Genomic DNA, 16,860 nt, shown 5'->3' with positions numbered 1-16,860 from the left:
ATGTTGGAGGCATATAGGTTGAGGAAGCCAACCTTACGCCCTCCAATCAAGAGAATAATCCACTGAGCTCTAGAGGGGATAATGACTCCGTGCCCAACAACTAAGGGGAGAACCGACTGCGAAACTGAAATAGAAGTGCCTCCCCTAGTGCCCAATGCAGGCGACCAAAAAGTATGTCCTGAGAGCAACTTGCCTGACTTGGCACAATCTCTATAATCCAGCTTGTGCTCTTGAATAAATAATATATCAATGGGACCACCAGTAACACCTGGATGAAGCTGATCCCGGATCAGCTGTCTGCGGCGGCGATGTGGGACGCCACCTAGGCCCTGTATGTTCCAACTGATAATCCTCATCGACGGGAGGATGTAGAGTGGAACACCTTACCCGACCTAGTGGCGGAAACAAACCCCTCAACAGGGGAAGACCTCCTGGATGGAGGGAAGGAACCCAGTGGAGAAAAGTCAATAGGGGAAAGAATCCTGGCACCTGAAGAAGAAGCCCTGTCAATAGGAAATCCAACCACTGGCTCCCCAAAAGTAGCGGGAACAAACTCCTCCTCTGGGAAATCTGAACTCTCTGCCAAGGCTGAAAATGAGTTCCTGTGGAGCAATCCAGACACCGGAGTACGAAGGATCCCTTGTGAGGGAAGAGGATCAACAGTGTAAGCTATCCCCTTCCCCCTGTCCAAGGGAGGGAGTGAGGAAGGCTCTCTACCCGGTGTCTGCCCAGCCGCGGAAATCTCTCCGTCCTCAAGAGGAACATCTGGCAGTGCTGGATCTAAGGAAGAAGCTGCAACTGGGGAGGAGGTCGAAGCTTCAGCGTCTCGGACTGTGCAAGGTGAGACAGGAAGGACAGCTCGAGGTGAAGCAGAGTCTACTAAGGTACCCTCGTGAACTGAAGGAGGGACCTGCACACGTACTGGAACCCACTGTAAAGCGTCACGTGTGCCTGAGGGAGGTGGGGGTCGAGGAGCAGGACCTGTACCACCCCCCTGGTGAGGCCGAGGAATAGGTACTGGACCTGTACCACCACCTGACTGAGCAGGACCGCCACGTGAAGAATGAGGAGCAGGAGCTGGACCTGTACCACCCCTCTGTCGAGGTCGAGGGGCAAGTGCCGGGTCTAATCTCCCCCCCTGTCCCCCCTGTCGATGCCCTGAGGCGGTAGCTGTACCAGAGGTCTTCTTAGGCCTTTTCTTCTTTCTGGGACAATCCCTGGCAAAGTGTCCCGAGGTCCTGCAAATCCTGCACTGGTCCTGCCTGCCTGAAATCTCCACTCTCTGGCGAAAAAAGGAACCATCCGGGCGCTGTATCATGACGTGGTCCATCTCGAGGTTAGGATCCTTGCAAAGGACCCTAACTCTAGGAACCCCATCAGCCTTGGTTGCCTCTGCTGCAGTCAATGGCAACCCAGGGAGGGGTGGGATCTCAGCAACTACGCCAAAATGCTCCCCAATAACAGAAAGAAGTCGATAGTAGACCTGGGGAAGCCCGGGGAACCTGATGAAGAGCGAAAAGAATTTCTTATCTGCCTCAACTGGGTCGAAACCAAGGTGAAAGGCTTCAAAGAAGATCTTCCTGTGTCCCAGGTGTAAAAGCTCGGCCTTGAGCACAGTGCTCGCAGCCTCTGGAGTGTCAAAAACAACCTGGAAGAAACCTCGTCCCAGAAGGCGAACATCTACCAATCGAGGAGCGAGGTCTGGGGGGAGAGCCGCAAGCATCCAGTCTCTGGCTTGGGATCTGGAAGGGTGAGACCCGAAGATGCGTGCTAACAAAGTGGTAGAGCACTCAATCTCTACATCCTTCCTGAGCTGCTGCAACTCGTCTTTAGAGAATGTGATAGTTTTCGCGGCCGGTGGAGATGGAGTAGGATTGGCTGACGGGGAATCCATCGCCAATCAAGGTGAGGAGGCCGACTCGAACAGGAAAAAAGGCTCCTTCCGTTCCAAAAAAACTGCGAGGGGCAAGGGAGGGGAAAGGAGGCTAGGAGGAAGCAGGGGGGAAGGGGAGAGAAGGAGGAGAGGGGCTAAGGCTGAGAGGGGAGAGGGGTAAGGAGGGAGGGGAAGGGAGAGGAGAAGAAAGGGAGGAGTGAGAGGAGGAGGGGGGCGGGAGAGCAAGCAGGGAGGGGGCGGGACAGCAGGGGAGGGGGCGGGACAGCAGGAGAGGGGGCGGGACAGCAGGGAGAGGGAGCGGAGCAGCAGGGGGGAAGGGGCGGAGGCAGGGGGAGAGGGGGAGCAGCAGGGAGAGGGGGCGGAGCAAGGGGGGAGGGGACGGAGCAGCAGGGAGAGGGGGCGGGACAGCAGGGGGCAGAGGGGAGCAGCAGGGGGGAGGGGCGGAGGCAGGGAGAGGGAGCGGAGCAGCAGGGGGGAGGGGACGGAGGCAGGGAGAGGGGGCGGGACAGCAAGGGGGAGGGGGCGGAAGCAGGGAACAGAGGGAGGGAGAGAGGGACAGGCAGGGGGAGGGGGCGGAGCAGCAGGGGGGGAGGGGGGGAAGCAGCAGGGAGGGGCTAGGGACAGGCTGAGGGGGGAGAGAGACGGGCTGAGGGAGGGGGAGCAGCAGGGGAACGGGGAGGAGCAGCAGCCTATGAGGTTCATTTTGACCACCAGTTTGATGATATTTATAGCCAGCACCTGAGTGGTCTTCTCCGTCCGCACCTTCTCGATGCCCTACCCTCCACACAGGATCGGTGGGACCTTGTACATACCTCCATCATCTCGGCAGCCCACAAGTCCTTCCCCGTCACTTGCCACACATCCAGTCCTCCACCAGTCGGTCTTGTGCCTTGTAATGGATGGTATGATGAGGAGTGTAAAGAACTCCGCAGGAAGCTTCGCCTTGAGACACAGGAGAAGTCTCCCCTCCTCATTGAGACCAAGAAGAGTTACAAGCGTTTGGTGCGACGCAAAAAGTGCCAATTTCTAGCCCGGAATGAGGAGGAGCTGAGAAGTTTACTTTTCAGCTGTGATTCCAAGGAATTCTGGAAGAAATTCCTTCGCTTGAAATCTCAAACTCCTCTTACAGACCCGCAGGTTTGGCTTGCCTATACTTCCACTTTATATGATATTCCAGACCAGCCACAGATCGACTTATCCCATGTGCCTAGACCCACCTCCTCTGCCTTATTCTCATCCAATAGTGTCCGAGCAGCAGCTCATCGTTTGAAGACTGGGAGAGCTAAGGACCATGATGGATTGCAAGCGGAGTATGTAATCCATGGGATTGATGCCTTAGCTACAGTCCTCTCCCGTCTTTTTAACGAGTCCATTTGTACAGGTCTTCCACCTAGTTGGCTAGAAAATACCATAGTACCCATACACAAGTCGGGGGATCCTTTGGAGGCGTCGAACTACAGGACCATTATGATTGGCCATGTCATGGCCAAGATTTATGCGACCATTCTAGAAGGACATATAAATGACCATGCCGAGGCGACAGGCATGAGAGCTAGAGGGCAGGCAGGATTTCGTGCAGAGCACTCGACTCTAGATCATATCTTCACACTCAGGGCTTTGATTGAGGAGGCGAAGTCACGTAAGCAACGGCTCTATTGTTGCTTCGTGGACTTCAGAAAGGCATTTGACACTGTGCCCCGTTTCAGACTCTTCCAGCGACTTCGTGACTTGGGATTCAATGGGGAGATTCAATGGGCGATCATGGCCTTGTATGAGAGAGTCACAGGTAGAGTCAGGACACGGGCGGGGCTGTCGGCGGAAGTACGCAGTACGATAGGGGTGAAGCAGGGGTGTCCTTTGTCTCCGACACTCTTTGGTCTCTATATCGATGAGTTAGAGATGTACATACAGACGATGGGTGGTACAGGTTCTTTACTGGCAGGATCCACGATACCGATTCTCCTCTATGCAGATGACGTGGTTCTTATTTCTTCCTCCCAGCAGGGTTTACAGGCACATCTCCATGCACTCCACAGCTTTTGTCAGGACAGAGGGTTGTCTGTAAACCTTGGGAAGACCAAAGTCATGGTCTTCAACACGTCATACCAGGTTTATAGGAGAGGCGAGTTCTCCTTCACATTTGATGGGCAGGAGGTGGAGCTAGTTAGGGAGTATACATATTTGGGTGCCACATTTAGAGGTCCAGTCTTCACCATGACGCATGCAGCACGAGATAGGATCAGTAGAGGGTATGCCGCCTTGGCTCTTCTCGAGAGGCAGTGTGCACAGTCACATTTTCAGCATCCCGACACGAAGTCCTTACTTTTCGATACGCTGGTGAGACCTGCAGTCATGTATGCTAGCCCCTTTTGGGCAAGAGATCTCAGGGTTGCAGATTGGAGACGAGTAGAGAGGTTACAGATCATCATGTTCTCCAGATTGATCAGAGCGAAGCCCACGGTACCGCATCAGATTACGTTCGCAGAGTTCGGAGCTACACCCCTAGCGCTAGATGCAGCATTTCAGTCAGTTACGTACTTGCATAGGATCAGGGCGCTCGGAGACTCAGCAGTAGGCAGAGCACGATTACCGTGGCTAGCACTGACATCCTCGCAGATGTTAGCGGAGAGAGGTCATACTTTTTGTTGGTACCACACACTCTCCACATGGCTCACCTCGCTGGGCTTGGATATGGATAGGCTGCCACCATTTCGATACAGCATAGATGCCCCTCGCCTCCCTCTCACTCGACATGAGCTCAGCCAGGTTATCAGGGCAGATTTGTTGCAGCTACACACGTTTCGCACTTGGGTTCATCCCACGGAGCTTCCTACGAAGATGGCCACATATCGTGACCATTTTCTCAGGATTTCAGAGGATGGCTTCATCATATCCCCAGGATATATCGGCGTTCATATGTCGCACTCACTCAGGATTGCCTTGGGCCAGCTCAGGGTATCTTCCCACAGATTAGACGTTGAGGCCGGCAGGATGCGTCGTACAGCTACCGGACATAGACCCAGGCGAGAGACTAGGATATGCCCTTGTTGCACTATGGGGGAGGTGGAGACTGAGGAGCACTTTGTTTGCAGATGCCCTTTATATTATGAGATCCGTGGCAGATTTCACTGTTTATTTGGGCACGGATTTGGACCTCTCTCTCGGATTATGGAGTATGAGGATCAGTATTGCTTAGCGTTGTTCATCAGGGAGATCACCAGATACAGAGAGAGATTCCTCAGAGAGCACCGTCGCATCCCTGCCAGAGGCCTGGTTATTCATGAGGAGCAGGACGAGGCGCAGGACCATGAGCACAGAGATAGCCCATCTTGCCAGAGAGCACCGATGGTTCCATTCCGAGGATGTACATATGACATGATCCGGCAGCACCGCAGGATGATCTTACACAGAGGCCGTACCCGTCGCTTTATTTCTAGACGACGGAGGATGATGGCAGATTTTCGGAGGAGATTGCTCCATGGAGACTTGGCACCGCCAGCAGCCCATTTGACACTTGCCCAGATCTTCACACTCATGGCAGGAGGCATGGTCGATGGCCATGACTTCCATCATTTCTTTGGATCACAGACCCCTTAGGGAAGACGATGTTCCTCATATTTCATATTTTACATTTTGTATCTAGGCAATTTTGGTACTCTATTTCATTTCATTTTGTATCTAGGATTTTTGTAGCCATTTTTGGCATCTTAGCGGTATTACGATGAGGCCACCTAGTTGGCGCATCATTGATGATGTATTTTCCTTTCGGATGATTTTGTGTCCCATAGGCCATGTATGGCCTTCCGTGGACCTTTAATAAAATTTCTTTCTTTCTTTCTTTCTCCCCCCCGCCCCCGCCCCCAACCCTTTGCTGTCAAGACACGTCAGTAGCTGCACCATTTGCTGTACCTTCTGGTACATTTGAGCTGTTGGTCTCCAACTGAGCCAACAATACAAAGCCACACAGGGTATATCTCTGATTGCGACCTGGATTTACTGCTAGAGTGATTAATACTGTTCAGAATCGAAAGGGAAGCTAGTAAATGCTAAACTGGATGTACCACTGCCAGATGCTAAATCTGTTTAAATAGATCGAGATTCATTGAAGAAAGTTTGGACAAGACAAGATAAATAATTGTTAAATTTCAGGACTCGCAGTCTCGCTTTAAAGTACTGAACGATAAGCACCACCTCAAGGGGAACTCAATATAAATAAATGAGGATCTCGTGAGGAGCTAGTCTCCCAAAAGCTCAAGGAACTTGAAATAATCAGAAATGTGAAAACAGCAGTAGTGGTTTCAGGCTCCATTGGAAAACAGCAGAAGTGGTTTCAGGCTCCATTAGAGCTTTACCAGATAGTAGATAAAACAGCAGAAGTGGTTTCAGGCTCCATTGGAGCTTTACCTTTCTCCTCATGAGATGGTCTGGTAGACATACTGTGAACCATTTTCCTAAGCTCGGATTGCCCTACATTTGCTTGCAGTTGTTGAGCCAGAATTTGTTGCAAGGCATCGTCCAATAATGCAATTCTACCAGACAATGTATGGTTTGCTGGGCATGACACCTGCGGGGTCGGCCGGACTCCCGATTCTACGGGATCCACCCTAGAAGCTTCTTCTTCAACTTCCATTTAAGTCGATTGATTTTTTTTCCTTTTTTCTTTTTTAAATTACACACATGAACTGTATCTACAATCGAAAGTCCAACTACCGAAATTACAGCTAACCAGGCATATACCAAACTGCAAACCAAAACTGCTTTTCCCTATACTAGGGAAACTCTTGCAATCTTAGAAACCTCAAATCCTAAGGAAAAATAAATGAACATACACCACAACTTTAAAAGCATAGAAAGCTCCCTAGTCATTCATGCTGCATGGAGAGATCAATTTGTCCCTGCAAGCCACTCCAACACCCAGTTATGTTCTTGGTCCAGCCAAAGTTAACTCCCAATGAACAGCCGAGCTCCCTGAGACTAGCCTCTTCTCCAATTTAAATCTGTATTGTTGTCGAATTGGCCTCTGTTGACCAGGCAGGTATTCGTGAGCGTATTCAACGACTAAATGCAACCAAGCTCCCCCAAGAACAATTCACAACAAATGCACATAGCTCTGCTTGCTACCAGGCCCAATAGCCAAGCCCACGACTAGCGAAGCCAACTATACCATCGTAATACACAAACTTTGCAGAGCAACTGATCCCACGATTCGAACACCAACTGTGTTCCGACAGCCTCTCACACCATACAATATTGTAGCTCCAGCCTTTGGTGTTAACCAAAGTCCCACCTGCCGGTCATGACGTCGGCTAAATAGGCTACATGCTTCATCTTGTGGAGTGCACCCACGTGCAATAGCTAGAGGTTCACTACACACGTGTATCGCTATGTTGAACCGCCATATGAGGGCTCGCTGAAGTCATCTATTAACCAACAGGAATCCGTAGCATTGCTATGCTAACCTGCCATGCGCCTTCGTTAACGTTCTATACCCCAATGTTGACGAACCATACGCAAACGATCTCGTCTATCAGAATTCAGCACAGTCCGATGCTCCACGTGTCGTTCGTCCACAGCTTCATCTCCCTATTCCAATCACCCACTCTGATACCAAATGAAACGCTCAAAATCATATTCCAATCTCTCTGTTGGGAATCACGGGTGATGGCATGCTCATTAACCTCCCAGCCTATCTCTGTGTCAGCATACCCACAAGAATAATACACACATTTTAAAAACTCGCATGCTAATCCACAAAGCCCCAATTCCCTAGATGGATCTAGTCTGCCACATGTCATCATTCTAGGGTACCTCTTAAATGCATCTTTTACCCCTCTCTTGGGAGCACATTAAATTCATTTGCCCCTAGGCACATTTACACATTTAATGCATTTAAGACCCATCTAGTCTGTGCCATGTCACCCTCATCAAGGACCTTGACACCGATTCCTTTGACCATTTACATGAAGCGCTGATACGATAATTGATCCTCTAAAGGAAAATGTCCACTGATCCCTTGGAGGTCGTGTTATCTCAACTTGAGCATAACATTGACCAAGACTCTAGGATTGTGTCACCTACGGTTCAAGCGGCGGGAGGTTAGTGGATAATTCGGAATGGCTTTTTGTTCCGAAATGACAAATTTGTGTACCAAATGTGTCGGATCTTCGATCCAGGATTATTCAGGAGTGTCATGATGCACCTAGTGCGGGACATCCTGGAGTATATAGGACTCTGTCTCTTGTGAAACATAGTTTTTACTGGCCTAAGATGAGAGAATTTGTTCAGGACTATGTGGTAGGTTGTCGTACTTGTCAAGTGACCAAGGCAGAACGCCTTAGAAGCGCAAGGTTGCTACAACCCTTGGACATTCCTGGAAATAAGTAGGAAAGTATTTCCATGGATTTTATTATTACGGGATTGCCATGAACGTGCAAGGGTCGTGACTCCATATGGGTTATCGTGGACCGCTTGACAAAGATGGCTAGATTTATATCTACTAGATCCATGGTCACAGCGTCTCAGTTGGCTCAACAATTCGTTGACCAATTGTTTTGTCTGTATGGGTTGCCGGCTGACATAGTTAGTGATAGGGACTCTAAGTTTACGACTGAATTCTGGACACTTGTCTTTGACCAGTTGGATACCACCTTAGTTTGAGTTCCTCTTAAAATGCCCAGTCTAATGGTCAGACGAAAGTTGTGAACCAACTTCTCGAGGATATGCTTCAGGCATATGTTTCCAAGAGGTAGTCATCATGGGAAGACTACTTACCCATGGTTGAATTTGTGTATAACAGTGCAAAGCATTCTAGTCTGGTTGCAGTCCTTTTATGCTTATGTACGGGTTTCAACCTAAATCTCCAATAATGGTCGAATTCAAGGGAATCAAGAATGATGCTGCGAAAACATTTTTGCAAGACATGCAAGAGATGTTGTAGTTTGCCAAGAAGTCTATTAGAAGTGCCCACGATAGGGACACATTTTATGCTAACAGACATCGTTCGCCTAGAGAGTTCTCTATTGGAACAATTGTATACTTGTGTATTCTCAAGGAATCCAAGAGTCTCAGTACTGGACAGGTTAGGAAGTTATCCCCTAGATACTATGGTCCATTCAAGGTTATCCAAAGAATCGACCAGGTTGCATATGAACTCGATTTGCCTCCTAATGTAAGGATTCATCCAGTCTTTCATGTCAATAGATTGAAAGAAGTGCTGGGTGCTGAGGGATCAGGTAGTTACTCCTCAAGAACTTATAGAGGTTGAAAATTTAACCTTTATACCGCACAAGCCTAAGAGTATTCTTGGCTTTCGTGAACGTGAAGTTAGAAATAGGACAATCACGGAATACAAGATTAAGTGGAAGGATCATGTTGCGGAGGGACTCTGCATGGGAGACATCGACTAACCTTCAAAGAGAGTTTCTAGACTTTCTTTTGAACTCACGAGTGAGTTCTTAGAGGAGGGGAGTATGTCATGTGCACAGATTGTATCTAACGTGTGCTTAGGCGCACAGGACTAGCTTTGATAGCCTGGGGAGGCTAGTGGCTAGGCAGGCAATTCTCAGGTTGGGTTGCAAGGGCAACGGACGAGTTAGGGTTCCGGCTATTTATAACGGCACTAGGCTAGAGCCTATATAAGGGGCCCAAGGGTTCAGTTTCATTCACGCAAGTCAGTCAGGTCTAGCTCTTCCTTGCTAGTCTGGATCTTGGATTGTGTTGCGAACACGCACCTACTTTCTAGCGTAGCTCAGATTCCCAGTGCCGTCCTAAGGCCCTATGGGCGCCTTCTGGTGGTAAGGGACACCATTAGGTTGTGGACTGGTTGGATGCAGATGTTTGTGCCGGTAGCCCACAGCCTATGGCTTGGGGGGATGCTCGGATTCTACGGGTCTTGAACCCGTGAGCATCACGGTTGGGTGGTGAGCATGCCTGCGTCTCTCTTTGTGGTTCTATGATCGGTGGTTTGTGCTTGGGTGCAGGTCCAGATTTCCAGGAGCGATCGTGGTCGTGTCACCTCCTCAGGTGGTTTCACTTGCTTTCCACATGGGGCAGGGTCTAGTGCAGTTGACTACATCATGGGATCCCCTACCTTCACATCGCACATCACTGACTTCTCCGTCTCACCACCCCCCCTTGGGGCAGATCACACCTACATCTTTTTGAGCATCTCCAGTTCCGTCTCACGGTACCACCCACCACATCAATCACACACACCACTTATCATGATATACACTTCAATCACGACCTTGCACCTGTATACTCTGCACGGCTGTATACACTACTCATATACATTGATCACATACCCCTACTAGAGGACCGTGCTGTCCCGATTAGCCACTCACTCCACGAGGCTTCCCTTCACGCCTTCCCAGACACCACACTCTCTACTAGAACCCCACCTCTTTGGTTTTGTGCCTTGCAATAGTTGGTACGATGAGGAGTAAAAGGTTCTTCACCGACAGCTGCGAAACACAACCTTCCGAGTGAACCAAACATGATACGCGAGTATTGTCGCCTGGTACGCCGGAAGAAGTAGGCATTTGTCCGCCGAAATGAGTAGGAGTTATTGAACATTTTGTTTAGCAACAACTGCAAGGAGTTTTGGCACAAGTTCCTTGAGCGAAAATCACCCTCACCTCTCACCGACACTCAAGTTTGGCACACATATGCACGAAGCCTCTACGATGTCCCTCACCAACTCGCCCCTGACCTGTCACACTCACCCCGTCCCGTCGCTTGCACTTTGCTCACCAGAGGTGGTGTCAAGGATGCAGCATTGAAGCTCCACAATGGCCGAGCGAAAGATCACGAGGGATGCTGTATTGAGTTCATTGCATATGGGATTGACGTCCTAGTCCCAATCTTAGTAAAGCTATTCAATGATGCAATATACCTTGGCTTCCCACATGCATGGACCCTTAACACTATCTCTCCTATTCACAAGGCAAGGGACCCCATGAGCCCCAAAAACTACAAGACCATTATGTTTGGTCATGTATTGTTCAAGATCTATGCATCAGTACTTGACACAGAGGTCTATAGGTTTGTAGAGATGCAGGGACTCGGGGCAGGAAGGATTCCGGTGGGACCATGGGACCATGGTGTTAGAAATAGACCCACAAAGGGTACGCACAGCGGAAGACTGATATAATAGCCCAGGAGCTCACACAGTGTGTGTGGGGAGTGGAATCACAAACTTCTTAAACTTATGTGCATCAAATAGATGTGCAAACTCATCAATAGACAATAATCTAGCCAGATACAGAAGCTACCAAAACAATATATTTTCGTCCAAAACTATGGACACAACAAAAGAGATATAGATCCAAAGTCCCACCAGAGCGTGGTCCTTTGATCTTACCACAAGGTACTATCTACCGGATATCTCTAGACTTGAGCCAGCGTGCTCCACCTCAAGCATATGTAGACTCTCTGTCCAGATCTCAGCTTCTTGCTGCCCTGATAGACAGCCTAAGACTCAGCCCTATGAACTCAGTCTGCAGCACACCTCTGGCACACCTTCACCTCTAGTGTTGAGGCCCAAGGGAGAGGCTTGCTGGCTGCTCCTGTCTGCCCACTCTTGCTGAAGTGCTGGATGAATTATGAGGCCCAGGGCCTCTCCTTTTATAGACCGAAGGCCTGCTCAAAATAGCCAACTAGTCAAGGGCCTATTGGCCGACTTTTGTCTGCCCCAAAAAACCAACCTGGTTGGCTGCCCCTACCAACCAGGGCCCTATATAAGGGTCTTTACTGGCCCTTTCCAAGCCTTTGTTCCAGGGCATAAAGCCCTCCATTTATTGCAGGGTCCAGCCCCTCCTGTCCTGCCCTCTTCTAGGCATGGTAGGCTGGCTGGAATCAGCCCTACCAGAACTATATCTGGCTGACAAGGTTTCCTCGCTCTCCCTACTTGCTGTACCACTTTTCCAGTGCCTGTTGCAGGCCATGAGCCTGCCCACAGCCCTTGCCTATGCTCCACGCCTGTTCTGCCAGGTTTTGTGACTCTGCCAGGCCCTTCTCCAGTGCCGTACAGAACCGTACACCCTGCAGATGTCAGTCCCATGTCAGTGGCTCCTTTCTCTTTCTGATCTCTGCCCCCATGGCAGCCATAGTGCTGCCCATGTGGCCTTCCATCAGTTCCCAGGTCCACCTCTCCCATGCTCTCCTCATATGGGGGCTTACAGATGGGGAGGTGACCTTTCCAACACATGGATCACATACTCACACCCAAGAGTGTCATAGAGGAGGTTAGATTGCGGAAGCAGAGGGTATATTGTTGCTTTGTGGATTCCCGCAAAGCTTTTGACATGGTCCCACGAGCTTGCCTCATTAGGTGCTTGCAGGAGCTAGGGTATGACCAGGAGATCATATGGGCTGTTATGGCGCTTTATGAGAGAGTATCGCGCTGAGTTCGGAGATTATGAGTACCATTGGGGTCAAACAAGATTGTCCATTATCACCAACCTTGTTCGCCTCTACATAGATGAGGTCGAGACCTTCAAGGGGGCGCTAGGTGGGCTTGGTGCTCCTTCGCCGGTACCTTGATTAAGATCCTCTTATAAGCAGATGATGTGGTACTAATGTCCTCCTCTCCCAAGGGCCTCCAGAGACATTTAGATGCACTATAGGTCGTTTGTGAGTCACATGATTTGAAGGTCAACCTTGGCGATACCAAGGTTATGATCTTCAACACATCTCGAGCAGCCATGCATAGGGAGCAATTCATATTTGACGGATCCCCAATAGATATTATCTCCTCATATACTTACTTGAGTGTTGTCTTCTCTCGCCCAATTTTCACGATGAGACCGACGATGTAGGCCCGGTTGAGCAGCAGGGGATACGCCTCACTTGCCCGACTGGAGAAACAATGCTTCCACTCACACTTTCAGGATCCTCGGACCAAGGCTCATCTCATTTACTCCTTGGTTCGACCAGCCGGCATGTATGGAAGCTCTCATAGATGATACGGGGGAAACCATCGATGCCACATCATATCATTCAGGCTGAGTTTGGCACTTCTCCATAATCCATTGTAGCTAGATGCAGCATTCCAAACCATTACCTATCTACACAATGTCAGACGGTGTGGAGACTACACATCAGAGAGATGTAGGTTGCCATGGCTTGTCGTCCATGAGTCTTGCAGATGGAGGGGACGGGAGAGGTTGGTATGCACGGACACGTAGGTGGTTTGAGAGATTGGGGCTCTAGATGGATAGATGGATAGATTACCCCCCTTCCAGTACAACTGAGACGCTCCATCTATCCCACTGGGTACTACGAGAACCAGGTCATTCGAGAGGATCTCTTATAGCTACACACATTCAGGACTTAGTTCGAGCCGAGAAACTTCCAGTAAATCTCAACTTCTATAGAGATCATTACCTTTGCATCTCTGAGGAGGGTTTCATTGTCCCACTAGAGTATACTCGTATTCACTTGTCGCACTCACTAAGGATCTCCATCGGGCAGTTTCGAGTATCATCACACCGACTCTGTATTGAGAGCGGACGAGAGCTGAGGGGATACCCAGGGAGCATCACCTATGTAAACTATGCGATCGGCAGGAGGTTGAGTCAGAGGAGCACTTCGCACTCCGATGCCAAGATCAGTGGTCCTCTTTAGAGATGGCTTTGGGGCCCCTCTCCAGACTCCTTTCGTATCCAGACCAGGGACGCAGTTTGACATAGAGAGAACTTACTCAGGATACAGAGACAGGCCTCAGATACACCGCCCGACACTTCTCAGAGCAGGATAATGGAGTTCTTCCATTCAAATCATACGGCCACACAATCACTGATGGTAGACGTAATAGGGATCTGGAGCCCGAGACATGCCATACTCGACAGCGGGCGGGCACAAAATCGCATTGGGCGACCTCCCATCCTTGTTCACACCTGCCGATGTTACAGTAGCCTTTGTTAGGCAAAGAGCCACTGCTAGGAGATCAAGACGGACAACGCCCACAGACTGTCGCCAGCGCTCCATCAGTGGCTATGCATCAGCTCGACCTCGCCCCCTCGCAAGCTCCCCTTGATATTCATTGTCCTGGCCAAAGCCACCATGGCTTGGTGACATGGGTTGATCGACATGTGGATGAGGATTGTGATTATGATAATGATGTCATTACTAATGATATGACAATGTACTTAAGACTTAGCATTCAGCATGGGTGATGGTGCGTTAGTCTTTCTGCTTGTTGTATCAGGTTTTCTACCAATCTCATAGACCCATTGGTCTTCGTAGACTATAATAATCTCTCTCTCTCTCTCTCTCTCTCTAGTCCCAAAGAACCTAAAGGGTCTCAAGCGGACTTTTAAAAACCCCGGTCTCTCTCTCTCTCTCTCTCAAGCTTAATTAATGTACAGTTTTGTTTTTTATAGGCATAATCATCAAGAATATATTGAAGTATGATCAAACTTTGTTTCCCTCATGCAGATTTGATTCTGTAGGCTGGGTACACTAAGCACATAATAGCAGATGAAAAGTGTCCAAAGGAGGAAGGCCCTTTCTCAGTTGGTGAAGGTCTTCATACAGATCTCTAGAAACATATTTTTGGTCTGGAAGTGTTCAGGTTTAGGTTCAAATGGGTTAGGTAGGCTCATTATTAATATATCAGCTTCGTCTCAACATTTTTCCCTCTGTACTTCATCTTCTATCAAAGTTCTCACTTCCTGTTGGCATACTAAAATTAGGCCAATTCAGTGCATCTACAACTGCTGAAGACTACACAAGAGGAGCAAAGAGCCTCTCTACAGAAAGGCAATTTCTCACCTTCTTTGAAATCCAAACTAAATATTTTTAATCATGCCTCACAGTGGCGACAAATTATCTGCGATGACTGCATCCTCAGTGTACATATTTTCAACATTCCATTTCAAACAAAAATCGGCTTTTCACATGTTGATCTTTAATCAGATACTTGCAATTCGCAACGTTGCTACAAGACTGTTCTGCAAACCATTTTCTGTCATCTACTTTAGAGAAGAGACTTAATGATTTGGTTCAACCTGGCTTGCACAATTCTGACCGCCCCCCCATAACTCGAACCCAGTGCCCACTAGAGAAACTCCAAGAAGAACAAGGCAAGTTCCTGTCACCACAGGTGGAAAAATACGCCGTATGACTTTTGGGGATAGAAAGGATAGTGCTGTCTGGAACCAGCATACAACTAAAACCTGGTTCAGCAGAATGCATATTTTAAGTCAGTCTTCCTAAGATGTATGGCATCAGTTACATATGCAAGAAAAGTAAATAAGTAGTGATATTATGATGTCTCTTGAATGCCATGAAATTTTTATCAACAATTATCAGTTTTGAAGTGCAAAGTCTTTCAATTGACATGCAGAGATTCTTACAGTTCCAAGAATGGCTCCATATGCCTTCTCTTCAGAGTAGCAATGCCCCTGTAAGGGTTGTGAGCATTGTTGACAGGAGGCACCAACTTTACATGGGGATCCGTTACACGAGCATGATTGTAAATTTGTAAGAACATGCTGGGCTGTTTATGAACCAACAATCGGATCATCAGCTTTGCTCCTTTGTGTGTGTGTGTGAGAGAGACAGAGAGGGAGAGAGTGTTTTCACCACACACAAAAAATGTGTGTGTGTGTGTGTGTGTGTGTGTGTGAGAGAGAGAGAGAGAGAGAGAGTGTGTGTGTGTGTGTGTGGTGTGTGTGTGTAGGTGTGTTTAGTGTGAGAGAGAGAGAATCTTTGTGTGTGAGAGAGAAGAGAAGAGAAGAGGGCGTGCAGCCCTTGCTCCAGCCCTCCCATCAGCTCTTTAGCCTCCTCAGACAAGCCCGTCTGCCTCAGCTACCTATTGCTCTACATCAGCGACCCAAAACAGCAGTTTGGCGTCATAATTCCCTGCCGTACGGGCCCGCCATAGTTCTGTACAATTCCATATAGGTGTACGGACCTGTACGGACATTTCCGCCCTGTTCAGGCTGCTGCTGCTGGCTCGTTTCTTGCTCCTGGATTGCTGTTGTACCGGGTTTGCTTACGGGCTGCTTCTAAATGCTGGTTCTGAGGGTTCTCTCTTCCTCCTTTCTCTCCTTTTTGGTTCCTGGGTCTTGTGTACTCTTTCCATTGCCATAACTTCTCTTTTATCTTTGATTTTTAGTTCATCTTGAATCTTTTTCTGGTTTTTTCTCTTTTCCTTCTCCAGAACTTGTCTTTTCTTCTCTCTAAATCCCTAAATATCTGTTTCCTCTTCTCCTCCTTGCAAATACACTATTTCTTTCTTCTTTGAGGGCTGTTTTTTCGGGACTATTTTTTCTCTTTTATCACTTTACAGGTACCCCTTTTTGGGTTCCATCTTCTTCAGAAGACATGGCTGAATACTCTTATGAAAAACTTTTCAAAAAGATCGATCGGCTCAATGCAAAAAGCAAAAGCAGGTTGAGGGTCAGCATGACCCCGTGCATGATTCTGTTGAAGCACAACTGGTCTATGATGTCATGCACGAAGGATTTGCAGACACAGAGTGGAAAGACTCTGTTCCATCGGTTGGTCTCATAGTTGAAGTGGATGAAATTGTGGATCCAGTTAGAGAATATGCAAAAAATGCAATCATTTTATTTTTCCCAAGTCAGATGCCACCTGCTGCAGAGGTAGGCAACTGGCTGACCTGAACACTGGCTGGTTCATTTGTTCGTAAGGTACACTATGCAGCCAGAGGCTTTTTTGAGGTCATTATGGTAGATGAGATTCACAGGCAAATGCTTTTGGAACATTCGCCACTCTTTGTTGGGCAGCAAATGGTGCACGTTTTGCCATGGTCCCCCACAAGGGATTATCAAGCTTTGATTCGACATCAATGTCCGGTCTGGGTTGAAGTTGTAGACTTCCCGCAATGCATGGCTTCACTCTTGTCTAAAATTGTAGCAACTTTAGGTAAAGTGGTTTGCCCACCGCGGCCTAACGGCAACTCTAATCGATTTTGTATTCTCTGGGATACTGATAAT

The 16,860-nt window shown here is 48.6% G+C and overlaps 1 protein-coding gene across 1 annotated transcript in view; it reads right to left on the bottom strand.

Moving 5' to 3' along the window:
* The window catches only part of LOC147894064 (uric acid-xanthine permease-like), a 91,192-nt gene that overhangs the window by 50,407 nt on the left and 23,925 nt on the right, over positions 1-16,860 (bottom strand). The window contains exons 5-6 of the mRNA XM_087384631.1: positions 15,253-15,395; positions 14,905-15,072 (exon numbers count right to left, since the gene is read on the bottom strand). Of these exons, the coding sequence (XP_087240757.1) occupies positions 14,905-15,072; positions 15,253-15,395 (311 nt within the window). The remainder of the gene's footprint in view (positions 1-14,904; positions 15,073-15,252; positions 15,396-16,860) is intronic.

This window comes from Dipteris shenzhenensis, chromosome 14 (assembly GCF_047967505.1).
Source record: "Dipteris shenzhenensis isolate YYH24624 ecotype China chromosome 14, Dip_SZ_1.0, whole genome shotgun sequence".
Taxonomy (NCBI): Eukaryota; Viridiplantae; Streptophyta; class Polypodiopsida; order Gleicheniales; family Dipteridaceae; genus Dipteris; species Dipteris shenzhenensis.
Note: the sequence above shows the minus strand (reverse complement) of the source record. Positions and strands in the feature narration are given on the sequence as shown.